The sequence below is a fragment of the Acomys russatus genome, chromosome 20, assembly GCF_903995435.1.
Source record: "Acomys russatus chromosome 20, mAcoRus1.1, whole genome shotgun sequence".
NCBI classification, from domain to species: domain Eukaryota; kingdom Metazoa; phylum Chordata; class Mammalia; order Rodentia; family Muridae; genus Acomys; species Acomys russatus.
In genome coordinates this window covers 32144209-32160985 of record NC_067156.1, presented here as the reverse complement: position 1 = coordinate 32160985, position 16777 = coordinate 32144209, and the positions used below count along the sequence as shown (strand labels likewise).

Genomic DNA, 16777 nt, shown 5'->3' with positions numbered 1-16777 from the left:
ATGTGTGTTAATGTTAAAAGTCCTGTTTGTTTCCATCGGGCATGAAGTTTAAACAGCAACCACTTATGTTAGTGAGAAAACTAGAACACCATGCTATTGGGGAGTCCAAAAGTTGGGGTACAGCAGCAATAGATCAGAGAAAATTACCTTTGCAGCTTCTCTTTTAACCTTCGCTCTCACTTTGTCTTCTTGGATGCTGTGAGAGAAGTGGGGGAAAGAGATGATATGGAAACAAATATTATTACTCCCTTAGCAAGGATGCTTTATACTCATGGGCTCATTGTTTTGACTATCCTCAGGTAGACCAGAAGCCCTGTACATCAAGCTTGCCATTAGTTTTCTTTTTAGTGAATGGATTAGGAAAGCTTCATTCTCTCAAGAACTTGATATGAAAGAGGAGCTTTTCCTGCCCAACTACAGCTATATCCTTCACCCAGCATCTCATTCATACTGTAAACCTCCCACTTCTCCAGCCACTGTGAACCACTATTTTCCTTCTTTCTACCATTTGGATTTTTGGAAAAATCTCCATGTAAGTGAGCTCATGTATTGCTTCTTTTTGTGTGTTTCCTGGCTACTCTACACTGTTTCTGTCAAAAGTCATAATCTGAAAGCTCTCAATTTGTTTTGTTGTTGTTGTTGTTGTTGCTTCTCCTTAGCAAGTTAAATGTGACCTTCCATGCTGAAAGACCCCTAACATTTCTAAGAAGTTTCATGGCATGTATTTAGGTAACCTTATAGGTGTTTGTGGTTGTGTATAGTAGGTTTGTTTGATTGTGAGCAACTTAACTCTGTTCAGTCCTAGTGCTGGACTCTAACCATGTCAGAGATGCCTATATGCTCATGCATGGAACTTCAGATATTTATACAGGTTCATTTGGTAACTAGGCTGCAGATTCAAGAAATAGAAAGTCATAGAAACCAAGGCATATTAAAGTAAGTAATTGGAAGCACTAACCACCAGCTCTGTACTAGCTCTGTACTACTAACATTGTCCCTGTAGCTTACTCAACTGCCTTAAATATTTTGATTCTGTTTCCCCTACAAATGAAACAAAGCAAACCCTGTTATGTCATGTGTAAATGTCTTCTTTTTTGTCACCTCAAAACTCCATACTCACAAGAAAGCTTGGCACATGGAACATGCATTGTTTTATCCACTTAGAGGCCTCCCCAAATCTCCCCATGATAGTTTCCAAGACCCAGACCTTTCATAATTCCATAGGTTCCTGTTGTACTTACAACAAAGCCTGGCACATGGAGCATGTGTTGCCATGGATTTTCCCATCAGGGCCCCTGATTGGGTCATTCTCTCTGGTACAATACAGTTGTCCATTCCTTCTGAACTTGCGATATCCATCACATAGTTTCTGCATGATAAAGGAGAAAGTTGGAGGCAATGAACACATGTTTTGTCAGGTGATAAAAATCATTGAAATGTGGATATTTAATAGTGTCTTTAGTTTTAGGATATGTAGCGACTTGCCCTAGAGTAGTTCCAAAATTTGAAATAAGCATAAACATTGGTAAGTGATGAAACTAGAAGGAAGGTGAGAATATTTAAATAGGGGAGGGCAGAGAAAGAGAGAGAGAGAGAGAGAGAGAGAGAGAGAGAGAGAGAGAGAGAGAGAGAGAGAGAGAGAGAGGGTGAAGGTCTCAAGGCACACATTCTAGAGGCCAAAGGAAGCATTCAGAAGTTGGTTCTTGCCTTCTGTCCACCTTGTCCAGATCAGTTTGCTCTTAGATTTGGTTTTGGCACCACTGTGTACTCTATGCCATCTGGTAAATAAGCTTCCAAGCAAATTTCCTGTCTCCCCCTTCCAATCTGCTATAGAAGTGCTGAGATTGCAAGGGACTACATCCTGCTTTATTTTTTAAATGAAGTTTCCTTGATTGAACTCAAGGTGTCAAGGTTGGCGTCAGCACCTGTTCCCTGTGAGTCACCTCCCCAGCCCCAATGTGTGGGTTCTAAGCAAGACAGCATTACACAAGTAGTTTCTATATTATCTCTATGACAGTGTGAGGGAAAGGACAGTCTAGAAGACAACTAAGAAACTTTGATCATCAAAACAGCAGGTGACGATAAGACATGCAAGTCTCCGGAAATGAGTATAACAATATTTCAGACTTAAAAAAAATCATGCTTTCTGACCTGAGAGAACCTAAGTGGGTAAAGGCGGTTGTCACCATGCCTGATGACCTGAGTTCAATTCCCATAACTCACATGGTAGAATGAGAGAACCAACTCTTTCACATTGTCCTCTGATCTCCACTTTCGCTCCTAGGTCCCTGTGCATCCACACATACATAGGCATATTCATGAATGCACAACCCACAGACAGACAGATGGATGGATGGATGGATGGACACATGTGCTCGTGTGCGTGCACACACACACACACACACACACACACACACAGAGTAAGCGCTAAGCTTTCTTTTAAATCAAACATTCATGGAATATTGTCTTTTTAATTAACTCAAGTTAATTAACTCAAGTTAATTAGTTTCAAGAATCCATCACAACAAGGATACATGGGGAAAGTCCCTGGAAAGTGGTTTGCAAAGACTAAAACCTTTTTATTGGAAGCAGGAGTAAAGCTCAACACCTCCCATGATAGCAATTTCTTTTCACTTTACATTGTTTGTCTCATCACAGGAAGAGTGTATCGGTTTCATATGGTGTTCATTTCAACGTCATCCCAGACAGAAGGATTATGACGTTCTGCCAGGCTCTTGCAGATGTCCAGTTACAGTGGCAAACAGGGTTAAAGGTGGATCTCACTCACTGCATATGATTCTGACTTTTCAGACCCTCTTCTGCTTCTGGCTCCAGCTTCATCCTTCTTTTCTTCAGCTTCTGTTTTGCTGAATTAAAAAAAGAAAAAGAAAAAAGATCCGCTGATTTCTGCAACTTTCTCATCTCATCTTCATTCTCAGGCTGGGGGTGAAGGATTTGCTCCTTCCTCACTACACAGGAACAGGAAATAAGGATACTGTTTCCCTTATGCCATCATCCTGGAAATAAGGATACTGCTTCCCTTATGCCATCATCCTACAATATCTTCAGAGTTTCTCCCTTCAGGAGAAAGATGGCAGTAGTAAGTCTATAAACTTGCTTTCTATTAACTATGTTTCTGTTTGTGGTGAGAAAAAAAAAGAAGGCCAATATTCACCAAAGAAGTATCAGAACTGAAATCATGGTGACCTCATATCTAGAGGCTGAGAAAGACTTTAAGAAAGCACACTGACACCTTTTTTGTTTGTTTGTTTTCAAGACAGCATTTGTCTGTGTAGCCCTGGCTGTCCTAGACTCAATTTGTAGACCAGGCTGGCCAACTCACAGATACGACTGCCTCTGCCTCCCTGAGTGCTGAGATTAAAGGTGTGTACCTCCACACTGGCTTGACACATCTAAATTATTAGGGAAGATGAGAGGCAGAAGTGCCTTTGATATGATGTAAGATCAGACTACAACACTGCCTCTGCCTGTGATTCTGGCCTATCTCCTATATCGTTTACCTCTTGCCTTCATTTACACTTAAATATAGTGCTCACATATGGCTGCTTTGTCTAAAGGACAAAAATGAGATAGAAGGATATAGTCCAATGATTCCATACACTAATAAACTAAAAGAACTGAAATTTGCCTCATAAAGCAAAGTTATATTGTATCTTCAGTGAATTGATAATGCTATAAACATGTATGGTTGTCAATGAAAACAAAAAGTTAAATTATTTTAACATTATAAATAGTGTCAAATACTTAATTTGAGTTCAGCAAAATAATATTACGTATGTTATTCTAAATTGTGAAAGAAGGGCAGTAACTAACTTTTCTAAGAAGTTTCACGGCATGTAAAGTCCCATATAAGGTAATCTTATAGGTGTTTGTGGTTGTGTATGGTAGGTTTGCTTGTGAGCAACTTAACTCTGTTCAGTCCTAGTGTTGGACTCTAACCATGTCAGAGATGCTTATATGCTCATGCATGGAACTTCAGATATTTATACAGGTTCATTTTGTAACAGGGCTGCAGATTCAAGAAATGGAAAATCATAGAAAACAAGGCATATTAAAGCAAGTAATCGGAAGCACTAACCACCAGCTCTGTACTAGCTCTGAACTACTAACATTGTCCCTGTAGCTTACTCAACTGCCTTAATTATTTTGAGTCAGTTTCCCCCACAAATGAAACAAAGCAAACCCTACTAGGTCATGTGTAAATGTCTTCTTTTTTGTCACCTCAAAACTCCATACTCACAAGAAAGCTTGGCACATGGAACACAAGTTGCCATGTGTTTTTCCATCCAGACCACGAATAGGGTCATTTTCTCTGGTACAGAAAAGCGTTCCATTCTTTGCACGATCCTTGAATTCACTACAGCGTTTCTGAACAAGGAAAGTGCAGTGTTTTAGGTGCAAGACTATGTTGTACATCTGTAACTCTCAGCATTGCTCACAAATAAAATTTGGCAAGGAGAATCAAAGATAAGCAACAATACTTTAAAGATCTAGGACTATTAAAAACATTATAACTCTATCCTTGTTCTTATGTCATTAGTGTGGTGTGTTCATAGTTACACAGTTCAACAAATATATTTATAGTTATCTATATGAATATGTTTTAGTTTTCTATGTTAGACAATCAAGATGAATAAAAAATTGTCACATACAAATTTAAGGGGTATAGATGGGTCTGAATTAAGTACATGTTAGTACAAAGAAAAGATATAGGGGGAGGAGGTCCCCCTCAGTCACAGTCATAGGATAGGGGAGTAAGGGGAAAATGGGAGGGAGGGAGGAATGGGAGGATACAAGGGATGGGATAACAATTGAGATGTAATATGAATAAATTAAATAAAATATATTTTTAAAAAGAGTGTTTTAGAAGTTCCAAGAACTTTTGATTAAGTTCTATTCTGAGGTTATATTCAGAAAAATCATATGGCAAAAAAAAAAAAAATCTTCCAGAAGTAATTGCCATTGTCACAGCCATAGAGGCAGTGGCTAGCATATATTCTTGAGAAAATCTAATATTTCAATGAATGTTGCATTTAAGAATTAGTTGGGTAGGAGAGAAAGATTTTGAAAGTGATTTTTAAAAAGGTGGCTTTGAAAACCAGTCATAATGCACAAACATTGAGGGGACTTTAGGCTTGTACTTGAGAAATGGGAGCACAACTAATATTTATAATAAAGAATAACAGAATCAAATCTTTGTCACTGACAACCAAGTCTGTGGGGATTTGGGTGAACAGAGATTAAATTTAATGAAATTAATTAGATTATTAAACTAGAATGGGGGAGTAAGGGAAGAAGAAAGGAATGTAGGGAGAAAATATAAGTGAAAATAAAAGAATGGTTCAAATACACTTAAATGGGAATGTTAGAAGAATTTGGTAATCTAGTTTTAAGAGCAAAACACAAGGTGAAAATTGAACTAAGCGGTTAGTTACACAGAGATGGACGGCATCTTCACGTAGTGCTTCGCTTTGTATAACTGCAATCTATGATGATGATGCACCATAACCAAAAACAACTTGGGGAGCAAAGGAATTACTTCCATTTATGGCTCTCAGGTCATATCCCACCACTGACGGAAGTCGGGGCAGGGATTCCTGGCAGGACGTGAAGCAAAGCCCTGCTTATGAGGTAGTACCCTGTAGCTTCCACAGATTAGTTTCTTATGGTACACGGGACCACCAGCCCAAGGGTAGCACCATCTACAGAAGAGCTGAGCCTACTCGCATCAGTCTAGAACAAGCCCCATAAACTTGCCCACAGCCAATGTGGTGGAGGAATTTTCTCAATCGAGGTTCCCTTTCCCCAAATGCCTCTAAATTGTGTCAGACTGATATAAAACTATCTAGCATAGATAGACTTAAGAATGTGTAATTAATTTACTAATATGACCGAGTGTTTTCCTCCAAATGGATTCAGAAACTTTAACTTTGTTATTTTGTCCTAAGTGCAGAACAATAGCTATGATCATGTTCTCAGTATTGGGGCTAATATTAGCCAATATTGAGAGTGCATTTGAAGTGCTATGCTTGCACACATCACAGTCCATGAGAGTCACAGCTAGGTTGGTTAGCAAATCCTCACCTCAATTTCCGTTTTAGCTTTAGCCCGTTCTTCAGCATCTTTCTGTTTTATCTCTGCTTTACTCTTTTCTTCTGTAAAATGTCTCATGCTGAAGAAAAAAATGAAGAGATATATTTTGAATCTTCATGTTGCATAATATTCATTAGGCACAGGTGGAGCATGTATGTTAGCATGTATGTTTTCTTGGTGCTTTTAAATACCTCCTATTTCCTGGAGGGCCCTTTCATTTTGAATGTATATACATACATATGCACACACATTACATACTTATGTACATAAATGTCATGCTATTTTTCTTTTAAATCTTCTCATTTTAAATCATATTGTATAAAGGAGACATTCCAGACTCTAAATAGAAATAAGCTTTATATTTGCCAGTGTTTTTATTGCTGAATATTTTTCCTTACTGAATAGTTCTTTTTTTCCATTTTATTATTTTATTCACATTACATCTCGATTGTTAGCCCTTCCCCTGTTTCCTCCCATTCTTCCCTCCCTCCCACTTCCCCCCTTCTCCCCTCCCCTATGTCTATGATTGAGGGAGACCTCCTCCCCCTATATATGATCTTAGAATATCGAGTCTCTTCTTGGTAACTTGCTATCCTTCCTCTGAGTGCCGCCAGGCCTCTTATTCTGCTTTGCAGTATGTAGATATGTGTGCACAGACTCGTATGTTGCTTCGTTGGTAGGTCTAAGCTTAAGATAAGCCACGCCTTCACTCATGTACACATTTACTCACTCGCTCATCATTCAGCTACTACCTACTTTTTGGGCCAGCAATGCACTCAGCCTGGTAGGACATTAGAAAATGACATAAACCTCTGCATTCTCCTCACAGAATTTATAGCCTTGGAGACAACAGTAATTGTCAACTAATGACCATAGAAATAACTATATAATTGCCAATTGTGATGATGGTTATGAAAGACCATAACTAAGGATTATGAAGATTGATTTTCAACTAGAATGCTGGAGGCTTTATCCAAGGAAGACAAACTTACCATAAAATCTACAAGAAGAAGGGACATTAACTGACCGAAATCCAGAGACGCTTGCATTAGGACAACACACAGGAAGAGTTTGTGGGAATTCAGTCCAATGCAAATGCTTACACTGGTAAGTCAGGCATTTTGGAGGCTAAGGCTGGAGGCTTGCCACAGGTTTGAAAGTAATCTGAGCTAGGTAATAAGTTACAGTCGAGCCTGGGCTTCAGTGTGTGACTCATCTCAAAAAAGCAAGCAGCAAAACACAAGTTTCTTACTCAAAGGGTCTGACGGCATAGCGAGGCTTGTCTGGTTTGCGTCACAAGCTCAGCTTTTCTCTATGACTTGTATTGCCAGATGATAGCATGAATGAAAAGAACTTTTGAACATTTCCTATCAACTGTGCCAGAATGAGTTAATTACGGAAGATAGTCTTTCCTCATTTTGTTCTGTGACTAGTTCATTAAAATTTCACAAAGGCATAGGACTCACAAGTGTCATGAAGGGTGTTGTAAGCCTGCTTTCCAATGGGAAACTGAATTTAGCTTTTATTGAGACACATGCCACTTACTAGATGGACTTATGTTTTTCAGGGCACATTAATCTGTTCAAATACACAACAGTGGCAAGAGCCTCACTCACAGTTGCTGTCACCCACCCATCAGTGTGCATCATCTACTCACAATATGTCCGCACACAAGGCACACTTGTTCCCATGAATCTTTCCATCAGGGCCACGGATTGGGTCACTTTCCCGGGTACAAAAAAGTCTTCCACTTCTCACTTGGCTTTCAAATTCCTTGCAAAGTTCCTTTGGGGGGAAAAACCCAAGCAATTGTATTTGTCATTTTCCAGTCTTTAATCTTGGCACTTACCATACTAGATTCATAATCACAGAATCATGGAATGATAGTAAGCACAAACAATGTCTAAGTGAGAGTTACCTAAGCTCTGAGGTTTTACCATGTTACTTGGCACATTAGCATCCGTGTGGTGTAGTTGTTGAAGAAGCTGAGGAAATGGTAAGGCTTAGCAAGCATGTCCTAAAAACTAAATGTAGTTCTTCTTATTTTTCAGATACTCAAGAAGAAAAGGGTATTCATGATATTCCTACATAAGACCAACATCATGAAAATATTGAGCTTATGGAAATAATTGTTTTAATGCTACTTGTTATGGGTCAATGTAATCTCATTTGGAAAAAGACAGGAGCAAGGTGGTATCCAGCCATCATATGCACTCCACTTCTATTGGCTATATTCATTTCTGACTTTGTAGATGAAAAACCTTAGAGAGAGTGAATGTAACCCCCTTTCTCCTGACCTATGCAAACTATACTTATCTAGACATTATTAAAAATTATTTTTAAAAGTTACAGAGATTTGGCACCAGGCTTCTTGATAAATTGGTTCCAGACTTTAAATTCTAGTATTTAGTAAATAATAAAGTTCACACACACACACACACATTACTAGGCTTGAGGACCTCTATATGAACAAACATATACTGGCTTACTACAGCTGAATCTGAAAAAACAACCATCAACTATGTGACATTAATCTTTTCACTTCAGCAAAGACAATATACACAGCAGGAGGAGAGCAGGAGTCACGAGGCCCTGGACCTTTGGAACCTTGGTGTTACTACCTATACAGTGAGACTTTTCTAAAGTATTTTGCTTTGTATTTGAAGTTAAAATTTATTCCCAAGATATTTTTAAAACAGAAACCTTTCTGCATTGTAAATAAGAAGATCCTAGTTTTGAATTGAGGAGTAGGCAGGTGCTACAATTTCTGGATAACTAACTTGGAGTAAGAAGTAGAAAGCAGACACCTAATAATCATAACATGGTCATAAAAAGCAATGCTCCATGATTTCCAGAACAGCAACAATGATAATTTCAGTCTAAAGCCTGTGACTCATCCAAGAAGATTCTGAAGAAGCACTTTTGTGAGCAACCTACTGACAGGTTAATTACAGGGCACACATTGAGCCATCATTGAGAAGCAGTCCTGCTCAGCCCAGTGGTGTCTAATGACCCTAGTCACCAAGATGAAGAAGCGAGGGTGCTTGGGGCCTGTGGAAAACAGCCCCGTTTACATGTAATAGATGGGACATACAATAGGCTAGCCCAGAGTGTCAGGCTGAAATATACAAATCCCACAAAAGGCTTTATTTTCCATCCTTGGTTGGTGTTGACTTGTCTGTGGAGGATTGTGGGTATTTTGTTTGTTCAAGTCTAAGCTCAGGGTACTCGAGTTTGAAAATTTTGTTTCATTGTATAGAATTGTTTTGTTTTGTTCTCAAGAGAGTTTCTCTGTGTAGTCTTGGCTGTCCTGGACTAGTTTTGTAGACCAGGATGGCCTTGAACTCACAGAAATCTACCTGCCTCTACATCCCAGAGTACTGGGATTACAGGCATGTCCCACCTTGACCCACTTATTATATAGAATAGTAAGGGGAAAGTCAACATTGATTACCAAAAAGTGAGTCTTTCTTTCCCATAGGAAAGTGTCACCTTACAATTCACAAACTGTGTGTCTGTATTAGTTTGAAAGAGCATTAGAGGTGAAAACACAGTACAACAAGAAGGTAAGATTGAGATCTTTTATCCAATGTCCTCATTTTCTTGACATGAATATTCAGGCCCGTGAAAGAGATATTTTGCTCATTCTCAATATACACAACATGACTGGATAGAGACCAAAATCTAGGTGTCTTTGCTTCCTAACAAAAGACCAACCTTTTGTCTAAGTTACTTTTATTCTTCTCACTGAAATAAGGGCTTAGTAATTAGTGCTTTAAGAAGCCAAGGCTGCATACTTACTTCAATATAAGAAAGAAATTCTTGTAATAAACTGAAATTTTATAGGATCCAATAAACATGACAAAATTTAATTTGAAGAATATTTAAAGCTACCATCTCAATATTGGAGGCCTTCACTTAAGAAGAAGTAAGAATATTTTAAAGAAGGGTCTTACAGAGTAAAATGGCCACATGGAAAAGTGAATACCTCCAATTCTACTAACAGAGGTTTAGAATAAAGTACCGTTAGATACACTACTTAAGAGACTGATTTAGAAATGTTCCTGTCTAGTTTATACAACGCTGAAAGTTTAAAAAATGTTTTCAAAGCAACTGAGCTCACCATGTGAGAGAAGGCTGATAGAAATGGGCAGAATGACCCAAACCAAACCACAATAGTACATATATATGAATATATATATAGTACTATTGGTACATATATATAATAGTACATATACATATACATATATATATATATATATAAATAGTACATCGATATGAGGAAGCCACCATGCAACCCATTTCTTTGTAAGTGAACCTGAAAAAAATTAACAAATGGAAAGGAAACCAAGAGAATTTTGTGTGCATAAAATGTCTTTTTCTCTTTAATTTGTGAGGGAAAGAAAACCAAGGATAGGAATGATATGTTTTGAACCTTAGATATGAAAGGTGGTTTCAGATGACTCTACTGATAAGGACACTAGGACTAGTATATTTGAGGAATTTTAAGTAATATGAAATGCAGGTAATGCTGGGCATGGTGGCACACCCCTGTAATTCTAGCACTATGGGAGGCAGAGGCATGTGGGTATCTGTGAGTTCCAGGACAACCTGGTCTACAGAGAGAGTTCAGGAAAGCCAAGGATACATAGAGAAACCCTATCTTGAAAAATGAAAAAAAAAAAAATAACTACATGTAGTAGTTTGGGACAATGACATTATTGAGTTCCTGTAAAGGTGCCAGTGTGCTTTTTGTCCATGAATATAGGCCCAACTCCTACCCAGTGGCATTGTGTTACCTTCTCAGTATCTCTCCGAATTCTGCTTTCTCTGTCCCGTGTGGCATTTTCTTGAGCTTCTTTTAAACTGTCAAGGAAACAGAGTCCACATGGTCCAAGTCATATATTCAGTGTCCACCCTATTCTAAGCATTAAACTCTTTCCTAGCCTTTACAACAACCTGTTGAAGCTGATCCACTTGCAGGAGACAAGCACTTCCCTGTCTTGAATGCTAGAGACCAAGACATTGCCAGTGATAAGGAAGGGTGTGAAACTGACTCACTGCCAGTCAATTAGAAGCTTTGTTCTGCAGAGCCAGATGGGTGTGCCACCTTGAGTGACAAACAGAAGATTGCCAGGAAAATTCCCTCTAACAGGCAGAACCAAGAGCCTTGAAACAATGCTATGACAAGGGTGAAACCAAGCTGAGCCTTTCAGGTGTTGCCACACACAACCTTCTGTGCAACTTTTGAAGCCGTGTAAGACGCTGGCTTGCCTTCACATCGAAGCAGGCTTATTCCTAAAAGATAAATCTGAACCGAACTTCTGAACCTCATCTGTGACCCAATTGTAGCCTCATCTTCATGTCTCAGGATCATCCTTCAGGAAATCAATTTATAAAAGTCAGAGTCCCCTTTTTTGTCAGGACATTAAAAAAATGAATAAGTAAAGCTGAAAACCTACAGAAAAATGCAGCCATTTGAACAGTGAGAACTCATGCCTCCTTGATAGGAAAGTGCCATACTGGGAAAAAGATAAGGAAAACGTGAAGCCAGTAGTTCTCCCTTTAAATGACACTCACCTTCTACTAAGAATGAGTCCAGGAATCATATTATCTTCATTAATCCTCATTATCCTTGTTATTGCTTTTTACCACTATTTAAAATTAGGTTTCATTACTCAGAGAGGGTCCCTTATATGTACCCAAAGAAAGCACTGCATGCCACATGACCAGTTTTGATGATTCAATGTTTAAGTGCCTTCTTGGTCTTTATTATTTTTAAATAGCATATAAGGCATTGTATATGAATCCAGTATTTTTTCAAAGTATATTTTACTCATTTTTCTTCCTTCTCTTTATCTGCTCCAAACTATGCCCCCAAGTCTTTAAAGTATTATATTATAAAACCCTGCATTTTTTGAGGCATTATACATTTTTAAAGGCCGGTTCAAGTTTTTCTTTTAGAAATAGTGTAGTAAACTGAAGAAAAAGACAAGAAGGGCATCTTCTGGCTAGGCCTTTCTCGCATTATAAAGACAAAAGGTCACACACATCATGAGGAGGACTTTATCACTCTAGGGCTCTCAGGGTGGGAAAGAAAGGCAGCTTCATTAGTTCCCCTGGGGATGCTACTTACAAGAGCTCAGCACACATGGCACACCTATTTCCATGTGTCCTCCCATCAGGACCACGGATTGGATCATTTTCCCTTGTACATCCGAGTCTTCCATTTTGCACATAGGCCCGAAAGTCACTGCACACATCCTAAAGAACAGGGAAAGGAGTATGGCACACAGTGGCATGACTGGATGCTTTCAGCAACACTTTGAGAATGTGTTGGTCATGCAGAAACAGCTTTGTGAGTCTATGTAGCTCATGTTTAAGTATAGAACTATTTACTTCCTCATGTGTGTATTTGAAAAACAGTGATAATTATGCTAGCACTGGAGTGGATCACTGTCCTTGCTCTCAACCTCTTCAGAATGTCCTGGGTGATGTAGACAAAGAGATCCCTAAAACAGCATGTTAAAAGCCTAGGTGGAGGCTGGCAACTTCAGAGACAGCATCAAGCCATGAAAATTATCAGGACTGGTGTTCAACTAGAAATTTAAGTGTACCATGCGTGATGTTTCCTGTCTTTCCCTAACGTCAACATTTCACAGAACCACAGATAGAAAATTACAACTTAGTCTAAATCTCATTTTCTTAAGTGATTCGTTCAAGCCTTCCTAACTAGCGAGTGCCCAAGCTGAGGTTTCCCTCTGACGCAATGGTTCTCAAGTGAGTTCTTTCATTTTTATTTATTTGTTTTCTTAATAGCAGAAATCAAGCCCGATGTTCTTACTATCAAAATAAACTGATCTGGATTTAAGAACTCAGCTGTTTTGTTTTTTGTTTTTTTTTTTGGTTCCATGTCACTAGAAAGGATGCAGAATTTGAGTAAAGTGCAGATTATACCTTCCAAGCATCCCACCCTAAAGGGGAGAAGCCCAGTGGTTCTCAATCTGTGGGTCACGACCCCTGTGGCATCATAGTATCCTGAATATCAAACATGTACATTACGACTCATAATGGTAGCAAAAGCATAGCTATAAAGCAGCAACAAAATGATGTTATGGTTAGCATCACCACATGAACTGTATTAAAGGGTCTCAGCATCTGGACGGTTGGGAGCCACTGCTCAACCTTGACACCATGGACCCCACACTGGCACTCATCCTTACCTCCTCTAGACTGCTGGCGCCACATTCACCTTCATTTTTTATGTCAACTTGGTTCTTTCTTCTCCTGGAATCAAAAGGTTCATGGACACAGAAATGAATAGGCTAGAACTGCCTGTCCTATGAATGTTTTCATTGTTTTCTAATTGCTTCTGTACCTGAAAACGGTGTTACACTTTATTCCTATCCTTAGCTTATATAGTGAAAGGCCTACTTTATAACTTTACAACATAACAAAGAAATAGAATCATGTTGGAGGGCTAAGTTTCAGGCCCGTAGAGGATGCTTAGTACATTCCAAGAATTTCCTTGTTTGAGATTGCAAGTGTTAATTTTTAAAATTTTTATTTAATTAATTTATTCAGATTACAGCTTGTTAATTTTTATAAAAGGTTCAACATGAATTTGTCTATTTTTTTTAATGCAAGATTCTCCCATGCTAACTTATATTTTATTGTCTAGCAAAAAGACATAAACTCTTATGCTCAATCTGGTAGAGCTTTAAAAAATAATGAAAACAGAACATACATGTAAAATGTAAGACAGAACATATATGCAAAATAATTTTTACTTTCTATAGAAGCAGCTTATAAGTCAGCATGTGTATATCAATAAAAACACAAAGCAAAACAAAACTAAGAATGAGAGAATAACAGGAAAAACTGATTTTCAAGATACACAGGCTGGCAGAAAATAAACTGGAACATTGTGTAGAGTGTTTCAGAAGTCAGAACAGGAAACAGCATAACAAGTCATATGATATTCTGGGAGAAAATATCAAGTGGATCAGAGTAACTCTCATTTATGGTATAGTAAGAATCAAGTGTTCAAAATGTTTAAAGCAGTATTATAAAGTACATGACTTAGAAACTTGGAATATTCTTTATTTGCCTATTTCTCTTTTCTATTTCAAAATTGTACTGCATTATTTATTTTTTCTTTCTTATTTGGTGCGAGGTGTAAGAAGTGGGTGCTTGGTGGCCACCTCACTTGTCCTGGGATTTCTATTTTTGAATATTCACTCATTCTACTGAGAGCAGTCTGAAATACATTCATGAATAGATTAAAAAGGCTAATTGCAAAGTGAGACCTGTATTAGAAGAAAGGACAACAACACAAGGTCCAGTGAAGCTCCGGAACAACCCAGGCTGATGGTTCAACAGAGGGTCGCCCTCTCAGAACTAACAGTGGAGATGCCTAACTGAGGACAGATTACCCTCAGCTCATTAAACAGAGAGAGGTGAAGCTGGTGTGGGCTTGGAGACTTCTCCCCTGCCTTCTTATATCTTTGGTGTGAAAAGGTATTCTGTCTGCAGCCTACAAAAAAAGGAAGGCAAGACACCAACCCAGCCACAAACCCCTTAACCTACAATCTGTCCTGCCTGAAGATGTGCTGGGGCAATTGTGGTGCAGAACTTGTGGGGGTGGCCAATCAATGTCTGATTTAACTTGAGATCCAGTCTACAAGAGGATGCCCATGCCCTATGCTGCCTGGATGGCTAAGATACAGAGAGTAAATATAGCTACCCCAGAGTCCTAGGGTAGAACTAAGCACAACTGGCCTAAAGAATTCAGTGAAATGATCTCTAGTAATATTTTGCTATACTCATTCATCACTGCCAGTCCACTGGCAACATATGAGAATGAGTGTGGAGACCCACAGCCAGAAATTATGGAGAGAGAGAGAGAGAGAGAGAGAGAGAGAGAGAGAGAGAGAGAGAGAGAGAGAGAGAACATCTAAATTGAAGGTCTCCATCCATTCCTTCCCCTTGGAGATTCAAGAATCCTGCAGAAGAGAGAGGAGGAGAGACTGAAGGAGTCAAAGGAGTTGAGGACACTAGGAGAATATGGCCCACCAAATCAGCTAAGCAGGGCTTGCATGAGCTCACAGAGACTCAAAGGAGAACCATGGAGCCTGCATGGGTCTGCACCAGGTCCTCTGCATAAATGATTATGGCTGTTAGCTTAGTGGTTTTGTGGGACTCCTAACAGTAGGAGCTGGTATATTACTGACTCTTTTGCCTGCTCTTGGGACTCTTTTCATCCTATTGGGTTGCCTTGTGCAGCTTTGATAGGAGGGATTTTGCCTTATCTTAACCTATCTTTTTTTGTCCTGCTTCACAGTTGTCTCTTGGAGACCTGAGATTTTCTAACAAGGAAATGGTGGGGGGGGGGGGAGTGAATCTGAGGGAGAAAAAAGGTATGGGAGGGGGAGCTACGAGGAGAGGAACCTGTGGTTGCGATGTATTGTATGAAAAAAGAATTTTGAAAAAGTTCAGAATCCCAAAGAGTAACTGTTGCCTTACTAGCCTTCTCAAACATTGAGTATTATGTTTCTAGAAACAAAAGTGTGGCTCATTCAAGTTTAAAGTCCTAAGCAGAGGCTGCAATGCAGATGCGCATCTTGTCGGTATATGAAAATTAATAACCAGAACAAGCACTGAGGGTGGAGGAAGAACACAGGAAACAATGTAGGCCAGTGAGTTGTGATATCTATTTGGCAAAGAAGTTCAATATTCAAATTTTCATTTACATACTATAAAATATTCTAATTTCCTGGGCACTTAAATAATATTTGATGATGATGACACTCTATGTGTTAAAGAATATAATCCAAGATTAACACATTGATAGAGGAGAGGCAATAGATAAATATGCTTCTGTGTGCGTAGAATCTACTTATGTGCATACATTTATATTTGCATTTCCAGTTTACCTCACAGAGACCATGATAAGTGCCCAAACAATTGCACTCAGTAGTGCTTTGTAACATACAGAATGTTTTACTATATACATCTTCCCCCAAAATTAGGGAAAGAAGCAGTGCACACTTTGTTGGCGATTAACACATAGCAAACGAATTATCAATGCTACAGGGAGGAAAACCCATCACTTAGCCACGCAGACGCCATGTCTGCTCTATAGGGCACTCACTTGTTCTCAGCACACAGCTCACACCTGCTGCGGTATGTTCTCCCATCTGTGCCACACACTGCAGAGGCCGCAGAGGTACACACGAAATCCCCAGCGTTCCCTCCTTGCCTGAAATCCTCACAATTCAACTGCAAGAGATAGAACCAAAGGATGCTGAAAAATCAGAATACCCCTTAGGAAAAATAAAAGGGTTAGTATTTCAAACCCAGAATATAACTCACTGCAGGAAAAATAAATGTAAGGATTGGTGAGCTAATAAAAATCATGGGCAATGAAACGTGGTCTGAAGGCAGAGGTAGGTTTAGATCTGAAAAGAAAAGGTTTGGGTATGGTTTTGACCACCTGCTATCAGGGTGAGCTAGGCTGAGACTTCCTTAATGAAATTAAGCACACTGTCTCGGCGAGATTCTGCCTGTAGTGGTCGTAGAATGATAATGAGACCCAGCTGATAATAGACAAGAAACTCCCTGCGAATTATGAACTATAAAAAATGTTTCATTATGATACATT

The 16777-nt window shown here is 39.0% G+C and overlaps 1 protein-coding gene across 1 annotated transcript in view; it reads right to left on the bottom strand.

Moving 5' to 3' along the window:
• Spink5 (serine peptidase inhibitor Kazal type 5) overlaps positions 1-16777 on the bottom strand; it is a 63754-nt gene that overhangs the window by 29626 nt on the left and 17351 nt on the right. Inside the window, exons 5-14 of the mRNA XM_051163946.1 lie at positions 16268-16395; positions 13338-13401; positions 12251-12378; positions 10914-10980; positions 7772-7899; positions 6106-6193; positions 4262-4389; positions 2789-2867; positions 1242-1369; positions 148-196 (exon numbers count right to left, since the gene is read on the bottom strand). Of these exons, the coding sequence (XP_051019903.1) occupies positions 148-196; positions 1242-1369; positions 2789-2867; positions 4262-4389; positions 6106-6193; positions 7772-7899; positions 10914-10980; positions 12251-12378; positions 13338-13401; positions 16268-16395 (987 nt within the window). The remainder of the gene's footprint in view (positions 1-147; positions 197-1241; positions 1370-2788; positions 2868-4261; positions 4390-6105; positions 6194-7771; positions 7900-10913; positions 10981-12250; positions 12379-13337; positions 13402-16267; positions 16396-16777) is intronic.